The 15422-nt window shown below is 52.6% G+C and overlaps 3 protein-coding genes across 9 annotated transcripts; 2 read left to right on the forward strand and 1 right to left on the reverse strand.

Moving 5' to 3' along the window:
- Window positions 1–526: 526 nt before the first annotated feature.
- ZNF513 (zinc finger protein 513) lies at window positions 527–3878 on the forward strand. The gene is made up of 4 exons (XM_030311427.1): window positions 527–655; window positions 898–1059; window positions 2025–2612; window positions 2708–3878. Exons 1-4 carry the CDS (start codon window positions 601–603, stop codon window positions 3532–3534), a joined length of 1632 nt encoding a protein of 543 aa, XP_030167287.1. The 5' UTR covers window positions 527–600; the 3' UTR covers window positions 3535–3878.
- A 106-nt stretch (window positions 3879–3984) lies between these two features.
- Window positions 3985–9666, reverse strand: SNX17 (sorting nexin 17). Its single transcript, XM_030311428.1, has 15 exons — window positions 9479–9666; window positions 8936–9010; window positions 7806–7923; window positions 7218–7282; window positions 6829–6939; window positions 6633–6723; window positions 6384–6471; window positions 6074–6143; window positions 5698–5790; window positions 5399–5602; window positions 5151–5276; window positions 4910–4987; window positions 4707–4781; window positions 4574–4615; window positions 3985–4480 (listed from the first exon to the last, which is right to left on the reverse strand). The coding sequence occupies exons 1-15, from the start codon at window positions 9539–9541 to the stop codon at window positions 4367–4369; spliced, it is 1413 nt and encodes a 470-aa protein (XP_030167288.1). The 5' UTR covers window positions 9542–9666; the 3' UTR covers window positions 3985–4366.
- On the forward strand, window positions 8896–15422 carry EIF2B4 (eukaryotic translation initiation factor 2B subunit delta). Of its 7 annotated transcripts, none has more exons than XM_030311419.1 (13): window positions 8896–9028; window positions 10344–10387; window positions 10709–10844; window positions 11041–11247; window positions 11521–11603; window positions 11770–11861; window positions 12096–12210; window positions 12417–12493; window positions 13679–13781; window positions 14023–14150; window positions 14289–14466; window positions 14873–15053; window positions 15175–15422. In XM_030311419.1, exons 2-13 carry the CDS (start codon window positions 10358–10360, stop codon window positions 15372–15374), a joined length of 1530 nt encoding a protein of 509 aa, XP_030167279.1. In that variant the 5' UTR covers window positions 8896–9028; window positions 10344–10357; the 3' UTR covers window positions 15375–15422. The 7 variants fall into 7 exon arrangements, with proteins under 7 accessions (XP_030167279.1, XP_030167280.1, XP_030167283.1 ...); XM_030311420.1 differs by having other exon boundaries at window positions 11044–11247; XM_030311423.1 differs by lacking the exon at window positions 8896–9028 and adding an exon at window positions 9868–9962.

The following is a 15422-nucleotide window of genomic DNA, read 5'->3' on the forward strand; positions in this document are numbered from 1 at the left end:
CGTCCGTCCGTCCCAAGAATATGGGGCAGAGGGGGCCCAGGTATTGCAACTCCCTGAGCTGCTGGCAGGCTGGCGTAGCGTCATGGCTCATCCTCACCCCCTCCTGGTGTCAGGAATAGTTTACTAGCTACTGCAGGGGGTGGTTAGGATAAGCCAGGCGGCAACTAAGACTGAAAGCAAGGCCGAGGCTTCTCCTTCCCTCCTCACCGGCCTGCTTTCTATCTGATCTGTGATTGGCTCGGCTGCTTTCTTTCGTCACAATCACTTCCTGGTCACGCTGTGGACGTTTTCGCCGCTTCTGCTTTCCACGGACTACGCGTCCCGTGTGACTCTGCGGCAGCGGAAGCGGAAGCGAGGACGGAGGTACCAGCTGGTCTCCGTGGGGGGGGGGGTAGGGGGCTCCATGAATGGACGCGGCGGCGGCGGCGGCGGGAGCGGCCTGAGCTGGGCGCCGGGGCCAGGGCCGGGGGCTGCCCGGGGCCCGCGCCGCTGCATGGGGGCGGCCCGCGGGCCCTGAAAGGAAGGGCGGGCGGGCCGGACTGGGAGGGGCGGGGCCGGGCGGCCGCAGGCCGGAGGCGCGTCGGGCTGGAGCCGGTCACGATGCCCCGAAGGAAGCAGAGCCACCCGCAGCCCGTGAAATGCGAGGGGGTCAAAGGTCAGGGGTCAGGGGCCGCAAGGGGGGGAGGAACGGGGGTGGGGTCAGTGGAGTGGGTTCAGGTCGGGGTAGAGGGGGACTCCTGAGGGATGGGGTGGGCGATCTGGACTCCTAGCTTCTACTAAGAGAACCCGAGAGGGTCTGAGAGTACGGGAAGTACGGGCTGCCAGGGCTAGCTCCCGGGGTGCGGATGATGGGCACGGTTCTTGAGGGAGAATCTACAAGCCCCCTCCCCTCTTCAGTGGATACCGAAGACTCCCTCGACGAAGGACCCGGGGCCCTGGTATTGGAGAGTGACTTGCTACTAGGCCAGGATCTGGAGTTTGAGGAGGAAGAGGAAGAGGAAGAGGAGGAAGGTGACGGCAACAGCGACCAGCTCATGGGCTTCGAGAGAGACTCTGAAGGTGGGTTTGAGGGACTTGATTAAAGATTAGTGACCGCTGGAACCTCGGCCCTTCAGGATCCAGGTTAGGATTTAGTGCCAGTGAGCTAAACTCGAAACAGTGCCACAACCCAGGGATGATTTAGTTTAGATTTGAGCTGGATTTCATTTGCCCAGTTGTTCGATGAGCTCCATCACTTTGTTGAGGTGAAGTTTTGGGGCCTGGTCCAAAGGCGGCATGAATAGCATAGTGGATGACAGAGCAACTGGTTAAAGTTAATGCCCTTTTAATAACCTTGTCCTTCTGCCTAGCACATTCCTTATGTGAAGTTCACTTGAAAAGGTTCAGCAAAACAACTTATTTCAAATTAAGTTATGTCTAATCTAACTCCTTTCACCTGCAGCATAAACCTTTTGTATTGAGGTTTTGGTCTCTATCCTCAAGTATTCTTGCACATTCCTTTCCCCTGTGATGTTAACATCACTCCACCCTAATTTGCTGCACCACTTACCCACTTAATGCTACCTGTACTAAGGATGTTTCTGAACGTCATTGAGGGGAATCCATGTAAAAAATAATCCATCCTTTAGGGACATTACTTTGTTTTCACTTCTCTCCAGATTTTGCTTCACTCTTGAGTTTTTATTTTATAATCAGCTCTGTACTAAAAAGGACCTTAGAATAAGATGTCAGGCCTCTGCCTTGTGTACTTTTACTTTTTTTTTATCCCAAGAATCACCTAATTACATTCTTCATTTCAGTCTGTGGTCCACTGTGAGCCTTTGATCCTTTTCCATGCAGTGGAATTAGGTACAGCTGTCATCACTAGGTTAGTCCAGGCTCAGAAGCAGATCATTCACATTGAATTTTCAGGATCACTGAAGTGAAGAGTGGGGCCAAACAAGTGGGGAGACACCAGTGAGAAAGCAAGTTTGGAGCCTGATTGTACTCCATGTTGATGTTTCTTCTCACGTTTGTCTTACCAGGAGACTCTCTGGGGGCCAGGCCTGGGCTTCCCTATGGGCTGAGCGATGACGAGTCTGGGGGCGGCCGGCCACTAAGTGCTGAGAGTGAAATTGAGGAGCCAGCCAGGGGTCCAGGGGAGGCCAGGGGTGAGAGGCCAGGCCCAGCCTGCCAGCTGTGTGGGGGGCCGACAGGTGAGGGGCCGTGTTGTGGGGCAGGAGGGCCGGGTGGGGGGCCCCCGCTGCCCCCACGGCTATTATACTCATGCCGCCTCTGCGCCTTCGTGTCCCACTACTCGAGCCACCTGAAGCGGCACATGCAGACACACAGCGGGGAGAAGCCGTTCCGCTGTGGCCGCTGCCCCTACGCCTCAGCCCAGCTCGTCAACCTGACGCGACATACCCGCACCCACACTGGCGAGAAGCCCTACCGCTGTCCCCACTGCCCCTTTGCCTGCAGCAGCCTGGGCAACCTGAGGCGGCATCAGCGCACCCACGCGGGGCCCCCCACTCCTCCCTGCCCGACCTGTGGCTTCCGCTGCTGTGCTCCACGTCCAACCCGGCCTCCCAGTCCCACAGAGCAGGAGGGGGCAGTGCCCCGGCGACCTGAAGGTAAAAAGCCAGAGACCAAAAGAACCTGGGACATGGGTGGGTGGCTTTAGGGATACTTGGTTGGATTCATAGACCAGGCCTCATTGTCCCCACAGATGCTCTGCTGCTTCCAGATTTGAGCCTCCACGTGCCACCAGGTGGTGCCAGTTTCCTGCCAGACTGTGGGCAGCTGCGGGGTGAAGGAGAGGGTCTTTGTGGGACTGGATCAGAACCACTGCCAGAGCTGCTGTTCCCTTGGACCTGCCGGAACTGTGGACGAGAGCTGGAGGAGGGGGAGGGTGGTCGGCTGGGAGCTACCATGTGTGGGCGCTGCATGCGAGGAGAGGCTGGAGGGGGTGCCAGTGGGGGGCCCCAGGGCCCCAGTGACAAAGGCTTTGCCTGTAGCCTCTGCCCCTTTGCCACTCATTATCCCAACCACCTGGCCCGGCATATGAAGACGCACAGTGGCGAGAAGCCCTTTCGCTGTGCCCGCTGTCCCTATGCCTCTGCTCATCTGGATAATCTGAAACGGCACCAGCGCGTCCACACAGGAGAGAAGCCCTACAAGTGCCCCCTCTGCCCTTATGCCTGTGGCAACCTGGCCAACCTCAAGCGTCACGGTCGCATCCACTCTGGGGACAAACCTTTTCGGTGTAGCCTTTGCAACTACAGCTGCAATCAGAGCATGAACCTCAAACGCCACATGCTGCGGCACACAGGCGAGAAGCCCTTCCGCTGTGCCACCTGCGCCTACACCACAGGCCACTGGGACAACTACAAACGCCACCAGAAGGTGCATGGCCATGGTGGGGCAGGAGGGCCTGGCCTCTCTGCCTCTGAGGGCTGGGCCCCACCGCACAGCCCCTCCTCTGTGTTGAGCCCTCGGGGTCCGACAGCTTTGAGTGCCGCTGGTAGCCGGGCTCTCCATACAGACTCACCCTGAACCAGGTCCTTCTCCCTCAGGGCCCTACGGATTAGCCCTGACTGTCCTGTACGTTTTATACAGATGGACCAGAAGCCACCTTCTACTTCCTCCCCCGCTGGCCAGGGGCTCCACAGACTAACCTAGGCGCTATATGGACCAGCCCAAACCCTGTGGGCGGGGGGCCCATATGGACCAGGGGGCCTTGCCTTGACTGATGCACTTCATGAGCTCAGTGAGAAGGGCCCTGTATTTACCTCCACTGCTCCCAGGGGCAGTAGAGGAACTGGCTGGGGGACTGCCCAGCCTCCCACCTGTTTATTTAACTTATTTCAGTGCTTTATAATAAAGGAAACACTAACAAAGCCATGTCTATGCTGAGTTGGCAGTGGCAAGCACAGCTCCGCCTCACCCTTAGCACAGCAGTCTGTGCTGTGATGGGGGAGCAGGGGCAGTGAAGGGAAACAGAGGTAGGCAGCAATCAGGCTGAGTTTAATGATGGGGAGCTGGGCCAGATGATACACAGACCTCTGCCCATCCCCTTGGCCCATGGCCCCGAGAAGCCAGAAGCAGCCGGAGGGGAAGATGTAGTTCTTCCCCAAGGCAGGTAGCCATGGTCCCTTGGACTTTGTGCAAAATACTAAATGCTAATTTGGCATTAAGGGCCGGCTTTGAAAAGAGAGAACAATCCTTTGTGCAGCCAGCCCGGGGAGTGGAAAGGAAGGTGGGTTAGGAAGCCCCTGGCCGAGAGAAGGGAAGGAAGGAAGAGACCCCCTGGCTTGGGGGATACAGGCACAGGGCAAGTTTCTGAACATTCCTCCGGGGCAGAGGGCAGACATCTGAGCACTGGAGATCACAGATCCTCATCTCCAATGCCCTCGAAGGCAAAATTGCCGTGGACATCACTGGCACTGGCATCTGTGCTGGGACTGCCAATCCCCCGCAAGCTCACGGCACTCAGCTTGCTCTGTAACAAAGGCAGGGTTGGCGTCAGAGGGCTCAAGCCTCCCTGAGGTTCCCCTACCAACACCAACCTCACCAACCCTCATGGGAAACTCACTGAGAGTTTGACCATGGACTCCCGGCTGGCATCGGGTGACTCCTGGGGAAGAGGAGGTAGAGGTGTCAGAGAGCTCACTGGGGAGGTATGGCAAGGCTAGGAGGTGGGGCACTGATCAGAAAGTGATACTTACAAGCAGGGGTGGGGACTTCACTGCTTGCTGGCTGTCTGAGCGTCTCAGGGTGCCCCCTACTCGCCGACGCAGCATCTGGGGATGGAGACGCTGATAAGGGCAGAATCCCTTCGGAATCCCCATCACTTCCCCTCCCTCCCACCTAGGACAAAAGGCAGGGAGAGCACAACCACTCAGCTGCTTGGTCCACACCTCTCGCTTACCTTCCTGATGCTGCCACCAGATTTCTTCACCATCAGTTCATCTACCATAGACTGCAAGCAGATACTCATCATGATAGCCTGAGGGCAAGAAGAGAGCTCAGCCTGACTAGAGTGGTCATCCTGAGCCCAGCACCCCTAAGACAAGGGCTCCCACTCACATGGAGTCCTGGAAGCCCTAGACTTGGGTATTTAAGAGAGCGGTGCAATGGGCTCCAGAGGAGGCATGAGGGTGGGCTCACACCTGGGGGCTGGTGATGGTGACCCACTGTAGCCGGTCCTTGCTCATGAGGTATTCAAAAGCCAGTTCCAGGCGCACCTCACCCCGGCCCCGGCCTGGGCTGCTTGTGCCTCCACTGGGCAGTGGCACCTGGGAGAGAAAGGGGAGTTAGGCTGAGATCATTCTGACCAGTCTGCCTCCGTCCTTGACCCACCCATTCCTGAAGCTCAAGGCTTGCCAGAGCACCATCTCAAAGGCCTACCCCAACTCACAGAGGAGGTGACCCGCCAGCACCGCATGCGGGTGACCCGGAAGGAGCCTTCTCGGAGTTGCTGGCCAGGCAGGCGGAGCTGGAGGCTAAGCTCACTGTTGCCTGCACTCACTACCACGGGACAGTCCTTCTCTGGGAAGTCAGCCACACAGGCATCGAAGCGCAAGTAGCCATAGTGCCGCAGTGTCTGAGCCAGCCGCAGGAACTGAAACCCAGTCACCACAGGGGGCAGGTCAGGAAGGGAAGTGGGGTGAGTCAGAAAACAACCCCCCTTGAAATAAAACAGGGAAGCAGACTTACCTCCTTCTTGGAGACCTTCTCTTGCAGAGATTTGAGCTGCCGGTGCTGCTCCTTGGTGACCAGAATCCACCCACGCTCAATGTCTGATACCGTCTATAGTAGAGACAAGGGGTGGGGGGGTTCGGGGCTCCCAATCAGAGGTCCAAGAAAAGTGTCCAATTACTTCTGTCCATCCTGACCCTTAGCAGTGACCTCTTTGCAGTGAGTCCTTGACTATATCAGCTTACAAAATAAGGAGACTAGATTGTGCCAGGTGCCCTGATAGTATTCTAGGAACTTCCCTGTGAACTGGGAGTAAAGACACGGAGTTTTCTTGGCAGAGTGAGACACCAGTATTCATTTCGGGGGAAGGGTTCTGAGGCAGCTCCAAGCTCACCTGAGCATAAAGCAGGTTCAGGCCAACCCGGTTCTCCATGACATCGTCGTCATAGGCAGAGTCCCAGTAACTGTGAGGCCAAGGGGTGGAAAGGGGATAATGGGGCTAAGCTGGGGTAAGGCAAGAGAGGTAGAATAGAAAACAGGAGCAATCTAGAATTTGTGGGCAAATGGTGGTACAGTGGGAGGAAGCTAGGAAGGCCTGGTAGAAAACACCCAACGCTACTCCCTTGTCCAGGTTATTCTATCTCAGTACATGGCCCAGTAATCTAATCCAGCACCCTTCCCCCTCCTCCAAACCCAGCCCTGACCTCTTCCTTAGCACAATCTTATACTCTTGACTCCGAAGACTGGTGACAGATACATAAGGCAGCTCAAACTCTTGCAACTTCCGTACGACTGTGGGTTTAAAAAAAAAAAAAAAAAGGAAAACGCCATGAGACTCAAGGGGAGAAAAGCCAAGAGAGAGACCGTAAGGAAATGTTACATTCTGGGAGGAATTAGGGGGGCAAATTCACTACTAGATGCACAGGGAAGCAGTCAAGTCCACAGAAACTCACAAGAAAAGGTTCCATCCTCTTTCTCTCGAACTAGAAAGAGACTGAAGTATCCGATCAAGTCATCTGGAAGATCCAGCTTTGCAGCCACAGCCTTGGGAGGGGAAGGAAGTACAGCTCATCATACTGGCTGGTTCCAATCACCCCGAAACCTGGGACCCTGAGGTGCCGGGGAGGAGGGGCAGCACAAGTGCCTCACCTCTAGGACATCTTCAGTCTGATCTGAAGTTAGCACATTGACGAGAACTTTCTGCCCGTTGCTGAGCAGCACTTCCAAGGAAACTTCCTCTGTGGGGACCTGCTGTGTCTCCTGGTCGTGAATATACATGAGAATGGAGGCACTGCCTTGTTAATACCTGCCCAGTGTCTAGCTCTGACCCATCCTAAACTCTCTATTTCTAGATCCTTCTAGCATCTTTATTCTCAGTTGCTTAATTACAGTCTGAGTTTCCTTGATTTCATTAGTACAGTAGAAGCCCTACCTCATAAAAAAAGGTGCCTGGATGACTCTTGTAGCCACTGCCTTAAAATGACATGGCCCTACAGAAAAGTCCTTCCCTTAAATCTTGGTGGCACCCAGAGCCTCACCTGTTGTGCCCGACGCAGAAAGCTATTGAAGGTCTCACTGCTCCCAAGCAGTGGGTCTTGCCGAACTGTGGGGACAAGAAGACGATGTTGCAGTAACTTTGGGCTCCCTCTTGACTCCCCCCAGTTCTTTTTTTGGTAGGTTTCCCCCCTACCCCATTTCCTGGGCTGGTGATGGCCTGTCACATCCCCCAGCTGGCCTCACCTCACTCACTGTTTGCATAAATTCTTCACCTGCCCCACCCTTGGCTGCCATCTAGTTGAGTCCAGTCTATAGAACTAGGGAAATAACAATGATGTTAATCTAAAGCGCGTCAGATACAAATTAAGCTCTCCCCACCAATCTGAACTGCTTTGAGACTATTTAACATTATGTTAGTATTTCCGAACTGTATTAGTATATTGACCAAATTGCTTTGTTAATACCTACAACATCCTTGTATGCTATTTACTTTTCTTAATTAAGTAACAGATGAAACAAAAGGCTCCCCAGATCCAGAAAGTAATTCAGGACAGTCTACAGAACCAGCTGTTTTGAGTCTCTTCCCATAGTTCTCAACTGTTAGCTTAAAGTTCCCTCCAACCACTCACCGGCTTGCATGTACTTCTCTAACTGCTCTCTCCTCTGTTCTACCTCAGCAGGTGTCAGAGAGAAAAGCTTCTTTGGGGGAAATGCAGGAAGAACATTGGCCCCATACTCCTTCCGAAGCTATTTGGAGAAAGAGATACAACCCTTCACATAAACACAGCAAATGAGAAGAGGTAATCCACACTCACAATGTTCTCTTGGTCTCCCTTCCCTTCCCTTAAGTCCCTGTTCCCCCATTTAGCCTGGTCATCCAAGAAATAATTCCTGTGGTGAAGGTAGCATACCAACAGAGCTGTGTTCCTCTGTTCTAAATATAAGTTGTGTCCTATCTTGCTATGTACCAGTCAGCCCCTTCACAGTGTGGGTGCGGTTTGTATAGGTCTGGGGCCTGGGGAGCCCCCTAATTATTTAGCAAGACTGTTCGTTGAACCCTCACAAGAAGCAAAGGGCTTTACAAGGAAAATTTATGTGCCTGGTTAAATATAGCCAAATATGTACACAAAATGTCTTAGAACTTAAAGGGACTTTGCAGAGCAACAACTCCATTTTTCAGTCTTAGAAACTAAGGCCCAAAGAAATCAGGTAACTTAGTCAGGGTTGCACAGTTAGTTATCAGTGGAATCAGGACTCTGTACTGAGTTGAAAAGAGCTTGCAATCTGGTGAGGAGAACATAGAAACATTGCGTCACAGATACATAAGGATAACTGAACAGCTAGGCCCACTGAAAGTTGTTAAAGAGCACAGAAGGTATTGGTGAATGGTTTGTATGAGCAGGGAAGAGAATTTCAAGTTGCAGCTCAGATGACGGAAGGAATGTGCTTCAGCAGCAGAGGGGGGAGGTCGGTTTTTCCATGCACAGGCAAAGGCTGAAGTAAGACGGGGCACAAGGAAGCAAAAAGGCGGATGTGAGTATAAGGAGGAGCAGTTAGAGTAACAGACAGTAAGCTTCTTAGGGAGTTCCCCGGAAATGTCAATCGATAAGATGAAACACCAGATCCTCCCCAGTGGCAGTAGTTAAAGGGGAACTACACGGCCTAGAGGAAGCGACGAGGGGGGGAAAAACGGAGACACTGATGCCCAATTGTAGGAAAGGGCTTGAAAGCTGCCTCAAGGCAGGGGTGCTGGTCCCACCTGCTCGTGCAGCCCCAGGAGCTGGCTGTAGCGCACCCGGCAATGAAGGACTCCATTCACGTGGATATTATAGGCCTGAGGACACAAAAGCAGGCAAGCATTTTAGGGTCACAGTCTGGGCGACCCCCTTGAAAACCCTGGCCAGAAGTTGCCTGGCATAACTCCGCCTGAGTAACGCACCGAGATCTTCCGAGGGCTTATTCGTCTGTTCTCCCCAGGGCCAGGTCCCAAAGCAGAAGGACCAGCCCGAGGGCAACTGGGGCGCTGGTGCCGCAGTCTCCCTCCCCAAGAGGCCAGTGACGCCCACCAGAGCAGTCGCGGCCCAGCCAGGGGGGAGGCGACGCAGGCGAACAAAAGACCTGAAGGAGCTGGGGCGACCTTTGGACGAATCTGAGACGGGATATAAGCTCCCAGCGAGGCCGTCAGGAGTCGGCTGCCTGGGAACAGGCCCCAAGGGTGGCGGCCAGGCCTCAGAGGCCGCTCGGAGAGGGCTCCGGCCCGTTATCCCCGCCCCTGCCCGGCCCGGCTCCGGCCGCTCCTCACCACGTAGGCGGAGCCGCCGCTGTCCCCGCTGCGGGACTCGGTTTCAGGAATGGAAAAGTGCATGTTCCCTGCGGCAGGGCCCAGCCGGGCTCCGGACTGACAGGGCTGCAGCGGCTTTACACGCTCGCCTCCGCCGCTCAGCGCGTCCCCGCTGTCTCACTCGCCATTTTGGGGGGGGGGGGCGCTGGGATCGGAGGTGGAAGGGTGGTGGGACGTCCGCTCTAGGGCGCGGCACCCCCGGCATGCTGGGAACTGTAGTCTAAAGAGCAAGAGCCGACTGCCAGGACTGGGCGCCCCGAGGTGAGAGGGCCCTCATCGGTGCCCGTAGCCCGGGGCGGAGCTCCAGCGCACGTTGGAGATTGTAGTCCGCTGGGAGCTGCGCGCCATGGGTGTCGGCCCAGGTGGCGCTGTAGGCCTAGGGACCGCGGCGGGCGGAGCCTAGAACGGAGGGTGATGGCTGCCGTGGCTGTGGCTGTTCGCGAGGGTGAGTGAAGGGCGGGGGCGCACTAACAGGTACGCGAGCCTCCGGGCGCTGGACGCCCGCGACTGAGCCCTGAGTCCCTCTGGGTCCTGTCGTTCCGTTCCGGCGCCTCTCCGGGCCCTGGTGCGCGCTGCCTGGGGCGCATTCCCGCGCCCCGCACCGGCTGGCTCTGGAGAGAAGGGTAGGGGCCCCTCCCGGCCGCCTCCCCCGCCTTCCTTTTGATCCTGCCGCGCACTGCGTCCCCACGCGGATCCCTGGCTAGCCTCCCGCCTGGCGGCGGAGCCTTGCTCATGCCGACCCAGCAGCCAGCCGCGCCGAGTACGGGTCCCCCCAAACCCTCCCGGACCCTCTCTGGCTCACTTTGTGACCTGTTTTCTGATGCAGACTCGGGGTCTAGGATGAAGGCGGAGCTTTCTACTCGACCTGGGGTAAGTGAGAGTGCCCTTCCAAAACCCCTGACAAGCGCTACGCAGCAGGCTGTGTCAGCTTCATTCTAACGCAGCTTCCGTCCGCGTTTCACTCTATTTCTCGGGAAAGCCAGATTTTACAGAATTCTTCGACCCCTAACAGTATGAGACTGTGATCCTGAAGGAGAAGCTTCGATCCCTATGGGATGAAAGCTTGTAACAGCTAGCTGGTTAGAGTTAGGATTAGGGGCTTTACTTTATGGGAATCTTGGAAGACTCCAGTAGTGTTTTTTCATCTTTGGAATTGTTGGGGAAGAGCAATATTCTATGTCTGTGTCTCAGGCAGGGGGAAGGGAGATGACCCAAGAAGAGAAGTTGCAGCTTCGGAAGGAAAAGAAACAGCAGAAGAAGAAACGGAAGGAGGAAAAGGGGGCAGAACCAGAAACTGGCTCTGCTGTACCTGCAGCCCAGTGTCAAGGTGCCGAAGCTTGTTTAAAGGGCTGGGGTGTGGAACTGGTAGAGGGATGTGTGGGAGAACAGAGGGGGAGATAAGACAAAGTTGGTTTGAGCAAGTGAAGAGCGAAAAAGTTTAGATAAACAGGAGCTTTGACTGGGTGGGGCATAGATAGATACTACCTGCCTGGGGCTTGGGCACCTCTTCGTTCTATCTTTAGTAGGCCCGACCAAAGAACCGGCAGGACCTGGCAGTCAGCAGGCCACTGCTGGGGGGAAAGTTCCAACTGGTCGAAGTAAAGCTGAACTTCGTGCTGAACGGCGGGCTAAGCAGGAGGCGGATCGGGCCCTGAAACAGGCAAGGAAAGGCGAACAAGGAGGGCCACCTCCCAGGGCCTTCCCCAGTACAGCTGGAGAAACCCTCCCAGGTACCTTCCCTTCATTTCAAGACCTTTGTTGATGCGAATTCTTATGTTAGCTCAGGCTTCCCCATGGTAAGACAGCTCTCCTCTCCCATTCTTTGCCTTGGGGCCAAGAGCTCAAAAATTTCCTCTCAACCTCATCCTGTCTCTATTTCTTCTATCCTTTTGTCCCATTTTCCCCCTCCCCCTGTCCAGTTTTTCTTCATGTGCCTCATACCTTAAAAGGAGATTTCTCATTACCACGTACAGCATCTTGAAGACATAATCATTATCTTTTAGGAGTGAAGCGTCTCCCTGAGCACACTCAGGTTGATGACCTCACACTTCTGAGAAGGCTTGCTAAAAAACCAGAGCAACAACAGGTAGGAAGTGGTCTCGGTGTGTGGCCAGGAATTGCCTAAGGAAGATGGGAAAGAGGGGGAAAAGGTCCTCAGGTGGAAGTGAGACCCTGGGGAAGAATGGATATTTGGGTCAAGGTAGCCTCACTGTTTACTTTTTTCCACTGTCCTGTTCCCCTATTTTGTCAAGGTTCCTACACGAAATGATTATGGATCCAAAGTCAGTCTCTTCTCTCACCTACCCCAGTATAGCAGACAGAATTCTTTGACTCAGTATATGAGGTAAGACCCTGTGAAATTGTCACAACTTTTAAGTTCTAGGAATTTTGGTAACTTAGGATTGAAAGTGACTGAAACTTTGAGATGGGGTCTGTGGGAGGAAGCGCGCACACAAGGCAAAATTCTCGAGGAAATGGGGATGTCTGTGCTAGTGAAGGAAGTTCCTTTTTATCGGGGCAGGTGGGCAGTAGGTGCTCAGGCTCCCTTGCAAAGTGTGTGACACCGCCATCCCATCAGCATCCCATCCTCTGTGATCCACCCAGCCATGGTGCGACTCGGCCTGCAGTACTCCCAGGGCCTGGTCAGTGGCTCCAATGCCCGGTGTATTGCCCTGCTTCGTGCCTTGCAGCAGGTATGTTGTCCTGTCCCCTCTAGGACCCAATCCCACCTTCCCCAACACTGTGTTCGCTTCTGTCACCCAAAGTAATCTCTGGGGGACAGAGGGGATGACTGCATCCTCAGAACACTTTCCCCAGTGAAGCTTGCCCTCCCCTCCTGCCCCTCCTTCAGAGACCTTTATTAGGGGACGTTTTGCCGATCACCCTGTGTACCCTGTAGGTGATTCAGGATTATACAACACCTCCCAATGAAGAACTCTCAAGGGACCTAGTGAATAAGCTAAAGCCCTACTTCAGGTAAGAAGGACCACTATAAGCCCACTCCCATGTCATCAAGTCCTCTTGTACCTTTTCTCTTGCTCTTTTACCTCGTTTCATTTTTCTGTCCAACCTTTATTTTGTAAAGTAAATCGCAAAGGGAATGTTATAAACCAAATAAATTGTGGGATTTTGACATAAGACCTCTGTTAACATACAGAAGAAAAAACATACTACATAAAGTGACACTTTGGTCTCTGAACTATAGTAGTCTAATGTTCTGAGTGTTTTGTCAAAGCTGTATATCGTAAATAGTAACCACAGATCTGAGATGTTTTAGGTCAATTCTTATTTCTGACACTGTGCCCATAGTCTCCTAAGCATATACAATTGTAATAAGTGAGCCATGTGTCCCGATATTATTATTTTTCATCCAAAAGCCTCTTGACAAGCCCTTTTCTTTTATTGCTTTTTTTTCTTTTATTGCTTTTTTTTTCTTTTATATCTTCTCTTGTTCTCTTTCTTTTCTTTTTTTCTTTCTATAATTTATTTTTTTATAATTTACATCCAAGTTAGTTAGCACATGGTGCAAGGAGTAGATTCCTTAAGCTCCTTACCCATTTAGCCCACTCCCCCTCCCCACACAACCCCTCCAGCAACCTTCTGTTTGTTCTCTGTATCTAAGTGTCTCTTATGATAATTTTGTTCCCCTTCCTGTTTTTGTATTATTTTTTGCTTCCCTTCCCTTGTGTTCATCTGTTTTGTATGTTAAAAGTCCTCATATGAGTGAAGTGATACGATATTTGTCTTTCTCTGACTAATTTTGCTTAGGATAATACTCTCTAGTTCCATCCACGTAGTTGGAAATGGCAAGATTTCATTCTTTTTGATTGCCCAGTAATACTCCATTGAATTTATGTAACACATCTTCTTTATCCATTCATCCTACCAGTGAACATGTGGGCTTTTTGGCTATTGTGGATAGTGCTGCTATAAACATTGGGGAGCATGTATCCCTTCCAAACAGCATACCTGTATCCCTTGGATAAATACCTAGTAGTGCAATTACTGGGTTGTAGGGCAGTTCTATTTTTAATTTTTTGAGGAACCTCCACACTGTTTTCTAGAGTAGCTGCCCCAGCTTGCATTCATATTTCTGTCTTCTTTTTAAACGTGAATGTAAGGTGTAAAAAGTCACATAAACGTGAGGTATTGTCTTTGTAGCTTCCTGACTCAGTGCCGTCCCCTGTCAGCAAGCATGTACAACGCCATCAAGTTCCTGAACAAGGAGATCACGGGTGTGAGCAGCTCTAAGCGGGAAGAGGAGGTGATGAATATGAGGAATGAGCAAGGCATGCACCTGAGGGTCCAGCTGAGAAAGACATTCAGGACTCCCAGGAGGAACAGTGCTGTCATTCTGCCCTGGTCAAGGGTTAAGGAAGTGGTTGGGTTGTCTGACTTTGGCTCCCTTGGAACCCATCATTATACACATATTCAAGCATCTAGCATAATGATCAGAGGAAGAAATATGTCCATTTCTTGTTCCCTAAACATCTTAATCCGTTTAGGCCAAGTCAGAACTTCAAGCAGCCATTGACCGGTATGTGCAAGAGAAGATTGTGCTTGCAGCTCAGGCAATTTCCCGCTTTGCTTATGAGAAGATCAATACCGGAGATGTGATCCTTGTGTATGGATGGTATGGTCCAGACCCTATGACTGAGAAAATTGGGGAGTGAAACAGTCTGAACAAGGGAGTGCCCCTTTGCCCTTTAGGAATGAGGTGGTTGGTTGTTAGTGAAATCTGTAACTGAATCCTCCTCTCCATTCACTCCAGCTCATCTCTGGTATCACGAATTCTTCAGGAGGCTTGGGCTAGGGGCCGGCGGTTTCGGGTGGTAGTGGTGGACAGCCGACCACGGCTGGAGGGAAGGCACACACTACGTTCTCTGGTCCGTGCTGGGGTCCCTGCCTCCTACCTGCTGATTCCTGCAGCCTCCTATGTGCTCCCAGAGGTGAGGGCAGATGAAAGGGACTCCAAAGTTGGAGGTAAAAGGGTGTAGTTGTATAGACATAATCCCATCTTACTAGGGTGACAATTATTTAAAAATACTAGCCCTGTTTTTATAGGCCTGTTTATATTTAATAGGAAAAACACCTACAGCATGTTAATAGTATAGCTGTTGTAAGAACATTATATTAAACTAGCAGCCACCAAGAAGAATCAGGACAAAAGTAACTTTGGAGTTTCATTTTCCTGTGGGAGGTTCATGCCTCAATGGCCAGATGTTTTCCAAGAAGAAACATTGCTAAGTTTTGTTACTGACTCAATATTGCTGTCCTGGGCAGGAGTGGGGAACCTTTTTCCGCATTAATCACTTACCGCATTTTCTCCCCCTCTCCATTGTTCAAAACAAATAGGTTTCTAAGGTGCTATTGGGAGCTCATGCACTCCTGGCCAATGGGTCCGTGATGTCACGGGTAGGGACAGCCCAGCTGGCCCTGGTGGCACGAGCCCATAATGTGCCAGTGCTGGTCTGCTGTGAAACATACAAGTTCTGTGAGCGTGTGCAGACTGATGCCTTTGTCTCTAATGAGCTAGGTAAGGAGCCCAGGAGGGCAGGAGAGAAGATTCTAGAGATTTGAGACTTGGGAGGGAGAGGGAGGGTTGAACTATGATTTGTTCTCTAAAAAGACATAAATGGATACATCTCCCATTGCAGATGACCCTGACGATCTACTGTGTGAGCGAGGAGAACATGTGGCCCTGGCTAACTGGCAGAACCACCCGTCCCTACGGTTGTTGAATCTAGTCTATGATGTGACCCCCCCGGAACTGGTGGATCTGGTGATCACGGAGCTGGGAATGATTCCTTGCAGTTCTGTACCTGTTGTTCTACGAGTCAAGAGTAGCGACCAGTGAGTGGGGGAACACAGGGTCAATAAATGACATGCTCCCTACATTCAGCAA

The sequence above is a fragment of the Lynx canadensis genome, chromosome A3 (assembly GCF_007474595.2).
Source record: "Lynx canadensis isolate LIC74 chromosome A3, mLynCan4.pri.v2, whole genome shotgun sequence".
NCBI classification, from domain to species: domain Eukaryota; kingdom Metazoa; phylum Chordata; class Mammalia; order Carnivora; family Felidae; genus Lynx; species Lynx canadensis.